Raw genomic sequence first — 14,552 nt, forward strand, 5'->3', positions numbered from 1 at the left:
TGAAGCTGAATTTTAGTTAAAATATAAAAAGATATTAAATAGGTTTCTGGGCTAGCTTATAGCTTATATTTAGTGTCAAATTAGGCTTGCCTCAGGTTGCAGTGTGTGGGATAATAAACACCATAGCATTGTCTCCCAAGGGACAAGCAGAGAGAAAGAGCTAGTCACATCTTTGAGGTAAGATGCCATAAACCAAATGGCCAATGTTTATGAGGGACCAAATGACAGCAAGGAAGCAGCGAAAGATCTAGGGTGGTCTCTGGGAAGATAAAATGGCATTATCCAAATAGCCAATGTTTATGAAGGACGAGAGAGGAACAGGGAAGTGGAAAGATAAAATGTCGTAAACCAAATGGCCAATGTTATCTTGTAACATGTAAACAAAAGGCCTTTGATGTGATGCATTCTGTGGAAACCTTTCCCTGTACCTCTGACCATGACTAATGTCGGAAATGTGCTAAGGGGACAAAAAAACCCTATTTAAGGCAATGTAATTCTGTTGTTCAGAGAGGTGAACGGAGGACAGTCAAGTGTCTGTAATGGTCACTTGACTGGAATCCTCCCTCCTTCCATCGGCCGATGTTAAGTAAAGTTTTGATCTGGTCTACCAAACAGTTTGTGTGGTGTCTGTTTATTAAGAAGCGAACCTGGTTTAGTAGTTAATAAAGTAGCTTTTTCACATAGACCACCAGAGGACCTATGCAAGGATTCTGTTTGTGGATTTTAGCTCTGCATTCAACACCATTGTGCCAGAGCTACTGCACTCCAAACTCTCCCAGCTGATAGTGCCTCAACCACTCTGTCAGTGGATCACGAACTTCCTGACAGGAGCAGCATTTAAGGCTGGGAAAGTACATCTCAGACCCGCTGACCCTCAGCATGGCTGCGTGCTATCTCCTCTCCTTTACTCTCTCTACACCAACGACTGCACCTCCACAGACTCCTCTGTCAAGCTTCTCAAGTTTGCGGACGACACAACCCTGATTGGGCTGATCCAGGATGGGGAGGAATCTACCTACAGACAGGAAATGACACAGCTGGCGTCCTGGTGCCATAGCAACAACTTGGAACTCAATGTTCTTAAGACATTAGAATTGATTGTGGACTTTAGGAGAGCTCCCCCTCCCCTCCCTCCACTCATCATCAACAACACTAGTCACAACTGTGGAATCATTTAAGTTCCGCGGAACCATCATCTCCAAGAACCACCATCGACTACATAGTCAAAAAAGCCCCACACAGGATGTACTTCCTGCGGCAGTTAAGGAAACACAACCTGCTACAGGCAATGAGGGTGTAGGAAAGAACTGCAAATACTGGTTTAAATCGAAAGTAGATGGAGAAGGAATGGGTGACATTTCGGGTCGAGACCCTCTCCATAGTCAGAAGGGTCTTGACCCGAAACTTCACCCATTCCTTTTCTCCAGAGATGCTGCCTGTCCCACTGAGTTACTCCCTTTTTTTTTGTGTCTACCAGGCAATGATGGCCCAGTTTTACACTACCATCATAGTCTGTCCTCACCTTCTCTATCATGGTCTGGTTTGGCTCAACCACCAAGCATGACATCCGGAGGCTACAGAGCATCGTTCGATCAGCTGAGAAAGTGACAAACTGTACACTGCAAGGACCAGGAAGTGAACGGGTAAGATCATCTCTGACCCCTCTCACCCTGGCCACAAACTCTTGAAGTAATTCCCTCTGGCAGGCAATTCCGGACCCTCAAAGCCGCCACAGTCAGACATAAAAACAGCTTTTTTCCATGAGCAATAGCTCTCAACAGCCAAAAGCCAGTAGCCTCTTTTTACTCTGGTACTTTATTTTCACGTGTTTAATACATTTTTATTCATTCATATGACAAAAACTCGGGTAAAAGATGCCAAATTGAAATTGAATAGTTTCCTTAATAAAAAGTTACATATTTGAAAATGAAAAACAAAATTCCCAACTAAAAATTGATGATCAAATATAATTATGGAACTCAAAATTACTGAAGGGATCAAGTATAAACGGTCTCTTACTTCAATGCCTTCCAATTCAGCATTTTAATACTGTTGTAGTTATCAATGTGAGAACGATATTTTAATCTCTGTAAAATTGATCAACCAGTTAATGATCTGCTCAGGTATAAAGTTAACAAAACCAACCCAAATCCAGAGTTATGTATCCTGAGCTGACCACAAGCAATTTGAACCCAATACAAGCCTGGGCTCTAATAAATCCCAGATACACAACCTTTATTATTGGAAAGAATAGCTCACTATTTACCCTCTCAAAAACAATAGAAACCATTGTCATTCTTCTATTTTAACGGTCTCGATTTTGAAACCCTCACAATTAAAACCCTGCTTGGTTTTGTGGAGTATGTAATGTACCCTCTCCACTACTTATTTTATGGGGCACGATATATTAATTGTACTAAAAACAAAGGCATGGAATAATTCAAAATCGTTAATTTGCTCTGATTTTTAATAGCTCAATATGTCAAGAAAAAATAAGTTGCCATATGGCAGCTTTCACATACTCATGGCAATTCACCACCAAGTGGAGTTAGAAATGAAAAAAGGACATAAAACAGCCGCTACCTAATAACAATGAACTGCAGATGCTGGCTTATATCAGAGACACAAAATGCTGAAGTAACTCAGCGGTTCACGCAGCATCGCTGGGGAAAATGGATAGGTGACATTTCGGGTGGGGACCCTTCTTCGGACACCTTCTTCAGTCTGAAGAAGGGTGCTGATCTGACATGTCACCTATCCGTTTTCCCATGTTACTCCGGCATTGGGTGTCTACAAGAAAGCAGCTCTTTTGCACAAACTCATCAACAGCAATATGATAGTTGAACAAACACCTGTTAACATTAAGAAATACATGATAATGTGCCATAAGAGCATTTGTGTACAATTGCCTAGATAGGTATTCAATGGATAGACATTCAATTGAATATATGAGAGTTGCCACTTCGAATAGTACTTGGTCAGTAATATAATCATGTCAACTTGCATTAGCTGCTTAATTTTTTGGAACACTGTCTGAATCTGAGATCTCTTGATTCACAGACAAAAGTGTTATCACTGCGCCGTCCCACGATCTGATACATTTACTTTGACCTTATTGACTTGCATTCATAACTTTAACGTCTGTTTTCTGCATTTCCGACCAATGGTCTTACACCATTATTGATCTCAATGACAGATTGGGGACAACGAATGAGATATTAATTTACAACATATAAATTTTCATTTGCAGGAACTGCTTTAAGGCTACTTTAATTTGTTCCTTCCATTAAAAACATACAACCGTATGGCTTAAATCGAATTTAGTTAAACGTCTTACTACCATACTGATCTAAACTATGGAAACCTGTATTAGAACAATATATGTTTCTAGTCCAGTAGAGGGATCCAATGAAATAAGTATTCCTTTCTGGCGACAGTAGCTGCCTTACAGCGCCAGAGACCCGGGTTCGATCCCGACTACGGGTGCTATCTGTACGGAGATTGTACGTTCTCCATATGACCGCGTTGAGTTTTCTCTGAGATCTTTGGTTTCCTTCCACACTCCAAAGACATAGAGGTTTGTAGGTTTATTGGCTTGGTATAAATGTAAATTGTCTCTAGCGTGTGTGGGATAGTATTAATGTGCAGGGATCGCTGGTTGGTGCGGATTCGGTGAGCCAAAGGGCCTGTTTCGCACTGTATCTCCAAACTAAACTAAATAAACCAACCACATACAAACCTGCAGTTTTCTTGCCATCGCAACCACTTCATGATCAGGAGGATTATATTTGTAACAATTGGAGAACATCAACCGAACATCTGCTGCAAAGTCTTGAGCATCCCCATATTGTCGGTTGTCCATTTTTGCCTAAAAGCAAACAAAAGATCAAGACATTGGCTACAACTCACAGGCAACCTTCCAGTCACTCTGAAATTAAGTACCTTAAACTTCCTTATGTATTAATACTACTGGAATTAATTCAAGTTAACAAAACTAAGACCTGGGTGTTTGCTACTGGCTTGTATAAAATCAATGTTATAATCAGGAATACTGTACAAAGATTCAAACCTCCAGATTACTAAATTAATCTTTTTGGATTAAAAATAACCCAGGTTCAAGCATTGAAAGGATTTTTTTCTTCATCCAACATTGCTGTCTCAATTTAAAACACAAATGGCTAGACAATGTTAACCTACAGCAAATGTGATCAAGTTTTTCAGTAATATACCAATATTAATCTTTGTACAGCTTCAAAACAGTCAAAGTTTCCAAAAACAAAACCCATATTCTCCTCAAAAGTTCACAAAGTACACACACGCATCTTACATACAGCTCTCACTTCAACAAACTTATTTTACTGCTCCAGTGTTCTCCATATTCCAACAGCATATTGAAGGGGGCTAATCAAATAAATTGGGTCATGTGTTTTTCATTTCACCTATTAATCAAAAAATAAAATAAAATAAAAAATACAAGACTGCCTAACGTCTGCCAAATGAAACATGTCCTAACGGACATCAACACTAAATATGAAACAACTCGAGTTACCATGGTCTTTGAAACTCTGCCTCGTGCAGAAATCATTTACTAAATGCAGCAGTGTGTGTGGGAATCTAATTTCATCACAGTAACACAGTAAATATCCAGCCCACTGATAAATGCTTAACAGAATTGCTGGTCATGGCAACATTTATAACTATCCCCAACTGCCCACGATGTTGTCAACTTGAAAATTGAGTTCTTCTGATTAAGGTAATCTTGCTGTGCTACATTGAACAGTAGAGCACAAGCACATGCCCTTTGGTCCGCAAATTCTAGACCAAACACGATGCCAAGATGCCTTATTCTAAAAATGATTTTTTTTTTTTTTCAAATCATCAATCTACGCACTTTATCCCATAATAAAAAAGCGAAAACAGGTGTTTAGACATTTTTGTAAAGTAATTAAAAATAAATAACTGAAATATGACATTTACATAAGTATTCAGACCCTTTACTGAGTACTTTGTTGAGGCACCTTTGGCAGCGATTACATTATCAAGTTTTCTTGGGTATGACGCTACAAGCTTGGCACACCTGTATTTGCCATTCTTCTCTGCAGATCCTTTCAAGCTCTGTCAGGTTGGATGGGGAGCGTCGATGCAGAGCTATTTTCAGGTACCTCCAGAGATGTTCGATCGGGTTCAAGTCCAGGCTCTGGCTGGGCCACTCAAGGACATTCATAGACTTGTCATGAAGCCACTCCTGCCTTATCTTGGCTGTGTGCTTAGGGTCGTTTTCCTGTTGGAAGGTGAACCTTCGCCCCAGTCTGAGATCCAGAACGCTCTGGAGCAGGGTTTCATCAAGGATCTCTATGTACTTTACTTTGTTCAACATTCCCTCGATCCTGGCTAGTCTCCCAGTTCCTGCCGCTGAAAAACATCCCCATAGCACCATGCTGCCACCACCATGCTTCACCGTAGGTATGGTATTGGCCGGGTGATGAGTGGTGCCTGGTTTCCTCCAGATGTGACGCTTGGCATTCAGGCCAAAGAGTTCAATCTTGGTTTCATCAGACCAGAGAATCTTGTTTCTCATGCCTTTTGGCAAACGCCAAGTGGGCTGTTATATGCCTTTGACTGAGGAGTGGCTTCCGTCTGGCCACTCTACCATAAAGGCCTGATTGGTGGAGTGCTGCAGATATAGTTGTCCTTCTGGAAGGTTCTCATCTCCACAGAGTAACTCTAGAGCTCTGTCAGAGTGATCATTCGGTTCTTGGTTACCTCCCTGACCAAAGCCTTTCTCCCCCGATTGCTCAGTTTGGCCAGGCGGCCAGCTCTATGAAGAGTCCTGGTGGTTCCAAAGTTCTTCCATTTAAGAATGACGGAGGTCACTGTGCTCTGCGGGACCTGCAATGCTGCAGAAATTGTTTTATACCCTACCCCAGATCTGTGTCTCCACACAATCCTGTCTCGGATGTCTACGGACAATTCCTTCATCTTCATGGCTTGCTTTTTGCTTTGACATGCACTGTCAACTGTGGGATCTTACATACAGGTGTGTGCCTTTCCAAATCATATCCAATCAATTTAATTTATCACTGGTGGACTCCAATCAAGTTGTAGAAACATCTCAAGGATAATCAATGGAAACAGGATGAACCTAAGCTCAAATTTGAGTGTCATAGCAAAGCTTATGTAAATACTTATGTAAATGTGATATTTCAGTTATTTCTTTTTAATTACTTTGCAAAAATTTCTAGACACCTGTTTTTGCTTCTTCGTTCTGGGGTATTGTGTGTAGATTGGTTATTTTTTTTAAAAAAATGAATTTAATCCATTTTAAAATAAGGCTGTAAAGTAACAAAATATGGCAAAAGTGAAGGGGTCTGAATACTCTCTGAATGCACTGTATGTAGGAACGAATGACTAGTTAGAGTTGGAATGCCTCATCCACAAACAGTCTTGTCCTGTTTGGCGACAGGCTCCTTAAGGTTGTTGGAACTGCACCCATCTAAGCAGGAAGAAAGTAGTCTTCTGGCTTGTGTTTTGTCGATGGTGAAAAGATTAGAATTAGAATTAGATTCCTTTATTGTCATTCAGACCTTTCAGTCTGAACAAAATTATGTTGCCTGCAGTCATACACAGAATCAATAATAACAAAACATACAATAAACACAAATTAAACATCCACCACAGTGAGTTCACCAAGCACATCCTCACTGTGATGGAGGCAAAGTCTTAGTCTCCGTCTCTTCCCTCCTTGTTCTCCCTCTGCGCTGAGGCGATTGATCCAGGCCGAAGATGCCGTCCTCCAGTCCAGCGGACCTCCGTGGTGATGTTGCCGCCGCCGAAAGCCAGAACGCCGTCAATCATCCGTTGGGAAATCAAATGTGAACAAGCCATTCCTGGGCGATTTCCCATGTTGTTAGGGTCGGCACCAGTATCACGACTGCATTGAAGCCCAGAGCTGTGCTTAACTCGAGTACCATAGTGCAGTGGACTGTGACACATGATATAGTCTGTGCAGGTAGACACAAAATGCTGGAGTAACTCAGCGGGACAGGCAGCATCTCTGGAGAAAATTGATTTGGTTAAATATTGTTTTCTATGGTGCTGAGAATCACAGGAATTGGGGATGGCCAATTGATTGGGCACTTTTGACAGAATGCAGTTGCAATACTTCCATCTCAAGTTTAACACCAAATCCCTAGTCCATGGGGCGTACTTGGAGTACATTCTCCATTCAGATATTTAATTGCCCACCACTATTTACAACTAGATGAGACAAGAGTATAATTGTTATTGTTTTGCAACTGTATTCTGGTGTCTCTCTTACACTTGCTCATTGAACCATAAGCCATTATTATATGCACTGGTCCCAACTGGCAAATACTGAAGCACGAGCCTTTGATATACCCGTTCCCCATCCATGATGGTGCTTTATCCTACTCTGGCCTCAATATTAGTTTGCCCATTCCATGCATTAAACTGAAATATAAATCACCAACAAGTGCTGCAATGTTACATCAGGAATTATTTTTGTTGCATCATTGTAACGTAGGAAAAAAGGCAGACAAATTCCAATTGCTTTACTGCAAAAACAGCACCACTCAAACTGTATATGGAAAAAATTCTCTGCTCATCATTCAAACTAACAGTTATTCTACGACGGTTTAGATGTCCAAATGTCCAAAAAATGGAATGCTCAACAAATGGACAATTTGGCCACCAAATAATTAAACAGAAATACCCACCAACATATTTATTTTGTGTTTGAAGAATTGCTACTTAAGTTAACTCTATTAATCCAAGTTGAAAGTAACATGTGATATTTTGGAATCTATAACCTCCAACTGGTGGTGAAGGGGGAAACTCCAAAATATGGCATGGTGCTCCATACAGACTACCCTCCCTAAACGAAGAGCTAAAATTACGTTACTGAAAAAAAGGCAGCATTCATTGTTACATCAACAGTCCATCGCAATTTTTTTCCTGTGTTCGTTTTATCCTTTAAATACCTACGATGTCCCAGCATTCTTTGTATTTCAGAATTTTTTGGGATTATGCTGATTTTTAAAACTGTTTATTTCACACATTACTTATCCAAAGTTCAACTAGCTGGAAGTATATTAACCACTTCAAAATTCACTCAGATATGAAAATCTTTATCTTCCACAATTATACTGGAAGTTATGGGAGTTGGAGGGGGGGAAACAATTTGCAAGAATTTATTTTAATCCAGTTTAAAACTGACACCCATTTCACTGCCTCGGTTCTTCTCTCTTGGTTACCCAAGTTTTAGAATGTGCTGGCGGGAAAAACAACAGGGCCAAGTCACTAAAAAATATTGCCAAAAGCATCTCAAGATAACGATCAGAAATAAAAGCACTCAACTTACCCTAAGTGCACATTTGCTTCCAACACCATGTATAAAAGGCGCTTCCTTGTTATTGAAACAACCTTCAAAACCTACTCTGCCAATGTCTTACAACTTTAATGCAGGTGTATAATCCAGTTCACTCACACTCACCAAGAAAATCATTCTGCACGAGATGAGACTGAGAAAGGAGACTGCAAGTGGAACAAAAATCTACACTGTGATAAATATACATTGTCACTTTGCAGCAAAATGGAATCTTATTTACTTAACCGCAGTTAAAAACCTTTTCCATGCAAATTGAATAATTAACTGAAAAATGTTTCAATAGAATGTTTAATCAGTTTCTTTCATGTAAATATGTTAAGGATTGCATATAACAGATTATGATGTTTCCAGTATACTCAATAATTGCATTTAATCCTAGTTTGATTTTATTAAGATCAAAAGAATCATACCCTGCAAAGATGTACAAAAGAAAATCTAATTATAACCTACATTGGGATTCACAGTAGAATGGTTCAATTTACTTAATAAAACGAATATCAAAAGAGAGTGTGTTATGCCGATGCTCCAATACATTATCATTTCATGGAGAAGTGCAGGTAACCAATAATTATGGAAGCTTCTTTTCTGCTACATATGGAAATGTAATTGCAGCAGCATGCTAAAATGTTACTGAACTACAAATAAATTAGTCAGCAATGATTGGAAACACAATTACAAGCTCAGTACAGGATACCCGTCTCTTGTTTGAAGAATCCCATTGACCTTTCTGATAGATGAGTGACAGTTTCAATGACTTGCAATTTTCTGGAGCATTCTTAGTCATATTTAAAATGTGATAGAAGACCAAGAATGCTTCAGAAAACAATTGTAGCATGAACGAATTATAGCAAGTGATACAATATGAGTAGCAGAGTAAACTGATTTTTCTGACGGAGAAATCGGCTTACAGACATTCCCCAGTCTGAAGAAGCGTCTCGACCCGAAACATCACCTATTAATTTTCTCCAGAAATGCTCTCTGACCCGCAGTTACACCCGCTTTTCCTGTATATCGGTTTAAACCAGCATCTGCAGTTCCTTCCTACACATTTCACAGGAACAAATCCCTTGCATAACAGGGGGACTGATTGCCTATACAATTCAGTGATTTGAGCAAACATCGGCAAAAGATTGTGACTGTGCAGGCAAATCTGTTAGCTTTTTCCATTTCTTTCTGATATTAACTGGGAGCAACACCCAAAGCCATTTCAATGTTCAATTATGACCAAATTCTGTTTAGGAGCCTGTGACAACTACACTCACTGTGGTCAATCATGCCACTAATCCGATTTTTGCATGTTCCAGACAACACAAATAAATGCAAGCCATGCGCACAAGGAACCAAGATTTAATTAAAGAAAGGGCAGCTTGTTATTCTATGATAAACTATTGCCTTTAAATGAGATTTGATCTACAAGATTAATGCAACGAGAAAAAGTACATCCCTGACCATTGGGCCTTGGACCCTTATTGCCAATGTCTGTCTGTAATCAACATAGCTTTGTGTAGGAAGGAACTACAGATGCTGGTTTATACCAAAGATAGACACATGGTGGAGAGGAAGGGGTGACGTAACAGATCGAGGCCGTTCTGCAGACTGAAGGGTCTCGACCTGAAACTTCATCCATTCCTTCTAACTAGAGATGTTGCCCGTCCGCTGAGTTACTCCAGCATTTTGTGTCTATCAACATAGCTTTGATTTATCAGAAATTCATTAAGACAACTAAAATTAAAATTAATTTACGGTAGAGAAGAAAAGTAGATTACCATGAAACAGACAAATGCTTTACTTAGTACAAGTTGGTCCAAGGATAACTATACCAGCTGTGACAAAGATTGCCCATGGTAAGTAATACATTACAAGTAGTGTTCACATCAGTTCTCAACCTCTTCAGCTGTTAGTTTTAAAGCTACAATGCAGAGTGATCCAATATGAGTAGCTATAGTATACAGATTCTTCCGACCTAGAAATCAGCGTACAGATATTTTGCAGGATCGGAGCTCTTCCATAACATGGGGGCTGCTTGTCAAATTCAGTGATTTCAGCAAATATCTGTGAAAGATTTGATTTATAATTGACAACTGTTTGTCTGTCCTTTCTTTTTGTTATTTTTAGCATGTGTTAAAAAGTATGTTTTAGTGTTCCTTGGTTTGTTTTATGTGTATGTGTGTGTGTGTGGGCGGGGAAAACGTTTTCTCAATCTCACCTCGACGGAAATGCGTTTTTTTCCCGTATCGTACCTCCGTCCCCACTGCGGCCTAACATCATGGAGTTGGCGGCATTTCCTGGAGACCGACGGGCACTCCAAGCCGCGGGAGTCTGTGGGACTTTAACATCGCGGAGCTTGCGATCCCTTTGCCAGGGATCGAAGCTCCAACCGCGGGGCCTGAGGAATTTACACCGTGAGGCTCGCTGTCTCTGATAAGAAGAGGCAGACTCAGGAGCTCCATGCCGCGAAGAGTTTCGACTGCCCCGACGCGGGAGCTTTGATCACCCCGATGGGGGCTTCGATCGTCAGCTGCGGGGGCTTTGATTACCCCAACTGCGGATGGTTTGATTCCCCCGACGGTGGGAGAACAAAGGAGGAAGAAGATTGAACTTTATTGCCTTCCATCAGTGAGGAATGTGGAATCCACTGTGATGGATGTTTATGTTCACTTATGTGGTTGTGTGTCTTGTTGTTTTTAACTTAGTATGGCAACTCAAATTTCACTCTACCTTAATTGGTACATGTGACAATAAACTGACCATGAAACCTTGATTGTCACAGACCCTGAACAGAATTTGGACACAGTTGAACATTGAAATAACTTTGGTGTGTTGCTACTAGCTATCGAGAAAAAGAAAATAAAACAAGCTGATTTGACTGGACAGTCGCAATCTTTTATAGATATTTGCTGAAATCACTGAATTGTACATGCAGTTCCCATGCATGCAAGGGCTCCGTTCCTGAGAAATGTCTGCACATAAATATCTAAGTCAGAAAAATCTATCTACTATAGCTTCAAATATTGTATCCCTGCATATAGTTCCTATAATTCTTTCGTTTCATTAAATAAACACCCTATAAACAAATGTCCCGAATACATTAGTTTAATTAGATCATAATTAAACTAATGTAATACATACTATATGCAGCCATTCATGAATACCATGGAATATTTTATCTACCTGCTATTTATAATTTAGCTTTAATTTCACATATACAGCATATAATTTTTGATTTTCAAATGCAGTTCCAAATTTTTGATGCAGATACTTACAGCATGGAAGATAGTCTTCTTGCCAAAGACATTAAATCTGCATCTACCAGTTCCAGCCAGGTGAAACCTTTTTTTACTAATTCACTCGGGAGACATCATAATACTTCCATTAAAATGTCCCTTAACCATCTCTGCACCAAGCAAAATTCGCCCAGCTTCCCCAGTTTTGCATATGATTAAAATGTCATGTCAAGAGTGTTTTATAATGTCATGTCAAGAGTATTGTCCTGGACAGGACAATGAAATTCTTACTTGCTGCAGCACAACAGAATATGTGAATATGTAAACATTGTATATAACGGGGACAAAAGTTCAATAAATAACAAATAAAGTGCAAATAATAAATAATAATATAGTCTTTTGCCGTTCAGAGCTCATTGCTTATTCGTTGTGTTTAATAGCCTGATGGCTGTGGGGAAGGAGCTGTTCCTGAACCTGGACGTTACAGTCTTCAGGCTCCTGTACCTTCTTCCTGATGGCAGTGGTGAGATAAGCGTGTGGCCAGGATGGTGTGGGTCCTTGATGATTTTGGCTGCCTTTTTGAGGCAGCGACTACGATAGATCTCTTCGACTGTGGGGAGGTCAAAGCCGACGGACTGGGCGGTGATCACAACTTTTTGTAGTCCTTTTCGCTCTTGAACGTTCAAGTTGCCGAACCAGGCCACAATGCAACCAGTCAGAATGCTCTCTACCGTGCACCTATAGAAGTTTAGGAGAATCTTCTTAGACATGCCAAATCTCCGTAATCTTCTCAGGAAGTAGAGTCGCTGATGTGCCTTCTTTACAATTGCATCAGTGTGCTGGGTCCAGGAAAGATCTTCTGATATATGCACACAGGAATTTGAAGTTATTGACCCTCTCCACAATCGTCCCGTTGATATAAACAGGATTGTGGGTCCTCATCCTTTCCCTACTAAAGTCCAAAATCAGTTATTTGGTCTTACTGATGTTGAGAGCCAGGTTGTTGTGCCGGCACCATTTGGTCAGTCGGTCGATCTCATTTCTACACTTTGACTCGTCCCCATCTGTGATTCGTCCAACCACAGTGGTGTCATCGGCGAACTTGATGATGGAGTTCGCACTATGACCGGCTGCGCAGTCATGGGTATAGAGTGAGTAAAGCAGGGGGGTGAGCACGCAGCCTCGAGGTGCTCCCGTGCTAATTGTTACTGGGGAAGAAGTGGTTCCTCCAATTTGAACAGACTGTGGTCTGTGAATGAGGAAGTCGAGGATCCAATTGCAGAGGGATGCACAGAGGCCCAGTTCCGTGAGCTTGGTAACCAGCTTGGCAGGGATGATGGTATTAAACGCCGAGCTGTAGTCTATAAACAACAGCCTGGTGTAGGTGTTTTTATTGTCCAAGTGGTCAGTGCGGAGTGGAGAGCCAGTGAAATTGCATCTACCGTTAACCTGTTGTGGCTGTATACGAACTAGTCTTAGATCAGGCTAGTTTTCTTCAGTTCATCTTCATTGCACTCACTACAGGCAAGATTTTAGCTAAGCATGAAAGAAACTTGCTTAATTTGGTAAATTGTCGCAAATTATGTTAACGCAAGGGTCCACAAATTCTAGGTCCGTGTTTCCTAAAGCATTTCTGCACACGACCAATTTATAAACTGATATGTTCTGCAACACAAGTGGTAGTCATCATATTATAAATATACATGATTACTTATCAAGCATCTTTGTTACTATTTCCTTAAATCTTTGCAAATCCCAAATGGCTTGTAGCCTCAAGGCTGAGAACCTTTACTCTCGGTTTTTTTCCCTGCATCATATTTGAAAAGATTTTGCCATCCAATTCAAACTGCTTCTCATTCTTTCCCAAATGCACAACTTAATACCATCTTCTGTTTTAAATCAATGCATTTCCATTTTCTATATCCTGCTTACTGTCTTTTTCACTGTGTGCAACATAGGAACCTTTGATTCAACAGTAAACTATGCCCTATAACGTCTAAGGCAACCTCCATAGGAATTTCATCATCACAGGTCATCAATGATTAGTCCCTATTTTATTCTGTATCACCCCTTTGCTTAAATTACTAACTCCAAACATTCTCACAGCTGCATTCTAGACATCCCCTGGCACCACTCTGCTGCTGCCACATTTACTTCAACAATCATGAAGCATACATCAAAGCCAACTGCTTTCCCCCCTCCCCCCCCCCCCCCCCCCCCCCACTGAATAGACCATCAAATGTTAAGTGTGTCTATTTTCATCCTATTCAACTTCTCTACTTCCACAAGAATTATTGCGGCATTTGCTTCAATTTATCCAAGAAGACTCACTACACTGGTTCTTGGCATGAAGGGCTTGACCCGAGAGAGGCGGAGCCTATACTTATTGGAGTTCAAAATCTTCTTGAAAAATACAAGATTATGATGGAGGTTGACAGACGAATGCCGAGAATATTTTGAAGCAGGGTTTTATAAAGCTAGGCAGCCAGGTTGCACCAATTCAGGAGGCCATCAATTTAATACGAAAAGGAGGAAGTTCTTTTAAATATGAATCTTTGGATTTCTCTATCCCTGAGAGCTGTGAGGACAATGTCACTGTAGTTGATCACTTCATAATCTTGAACAATTTATAAAATGAATGTTTAATTATTAATGCAGGAGTAAAGCAAGATATTAGACTTCTGAAATAAAGCAGAGCCAAAAGCTATAGAAAGAAAGTGATGTTGAGGTAGAGAATGGCTTGGCCATAAGCACGTTGAATGTCAGAGCAGACTAAATAATCTGACTGACTACTGCAGCTTCTTATGTTCTTATTTTTAACCAGAACTTCAGCACAAAATAAAAATGTTCACCATATTATTGGAATAATGCAATCAGTGACATTAAAGTTTATATTTAGAGTTATACAGCAGAGAAACAGG

General features: G+C 40.3%; 1 protein-coding gene across 1 annotated transcript in view; it reads right to left on the reverse strand.

The window, feature by feature from the left end:
* The window catches only part of LOC116966050 (bromodomain-containing protein 4-like), a 127,685-nt gene that overhangs the window by 61,649 nt on the left and 51,484 nt on the right, over window positions 1-14,552 (reverse strand). Inside the window, 1 exon segment of the mRNA XM_033012200.1 lies at window positions 3,740-3,868. Coding sequence (XP_032868091.1) covers window positions 3,740-3,868 — 129 coding nt within the window.

The sequence above is a fragment of the Amblyraja radiata genome, chromosome 35 (genome assembly GCF_010909765.2).
Source record: "Amblyraja radiata isolate CabotCenter1 chromosome 35, sAmbRad1.1.pri, whole genome shotgun sequence".
Classification (NCBI taxonomy): Eukaryota; Metazoa; Chordata; class Chondrichthyes; order Rajiformes; family Rajidae; genus Amblyraja; species Amblyraja radiata.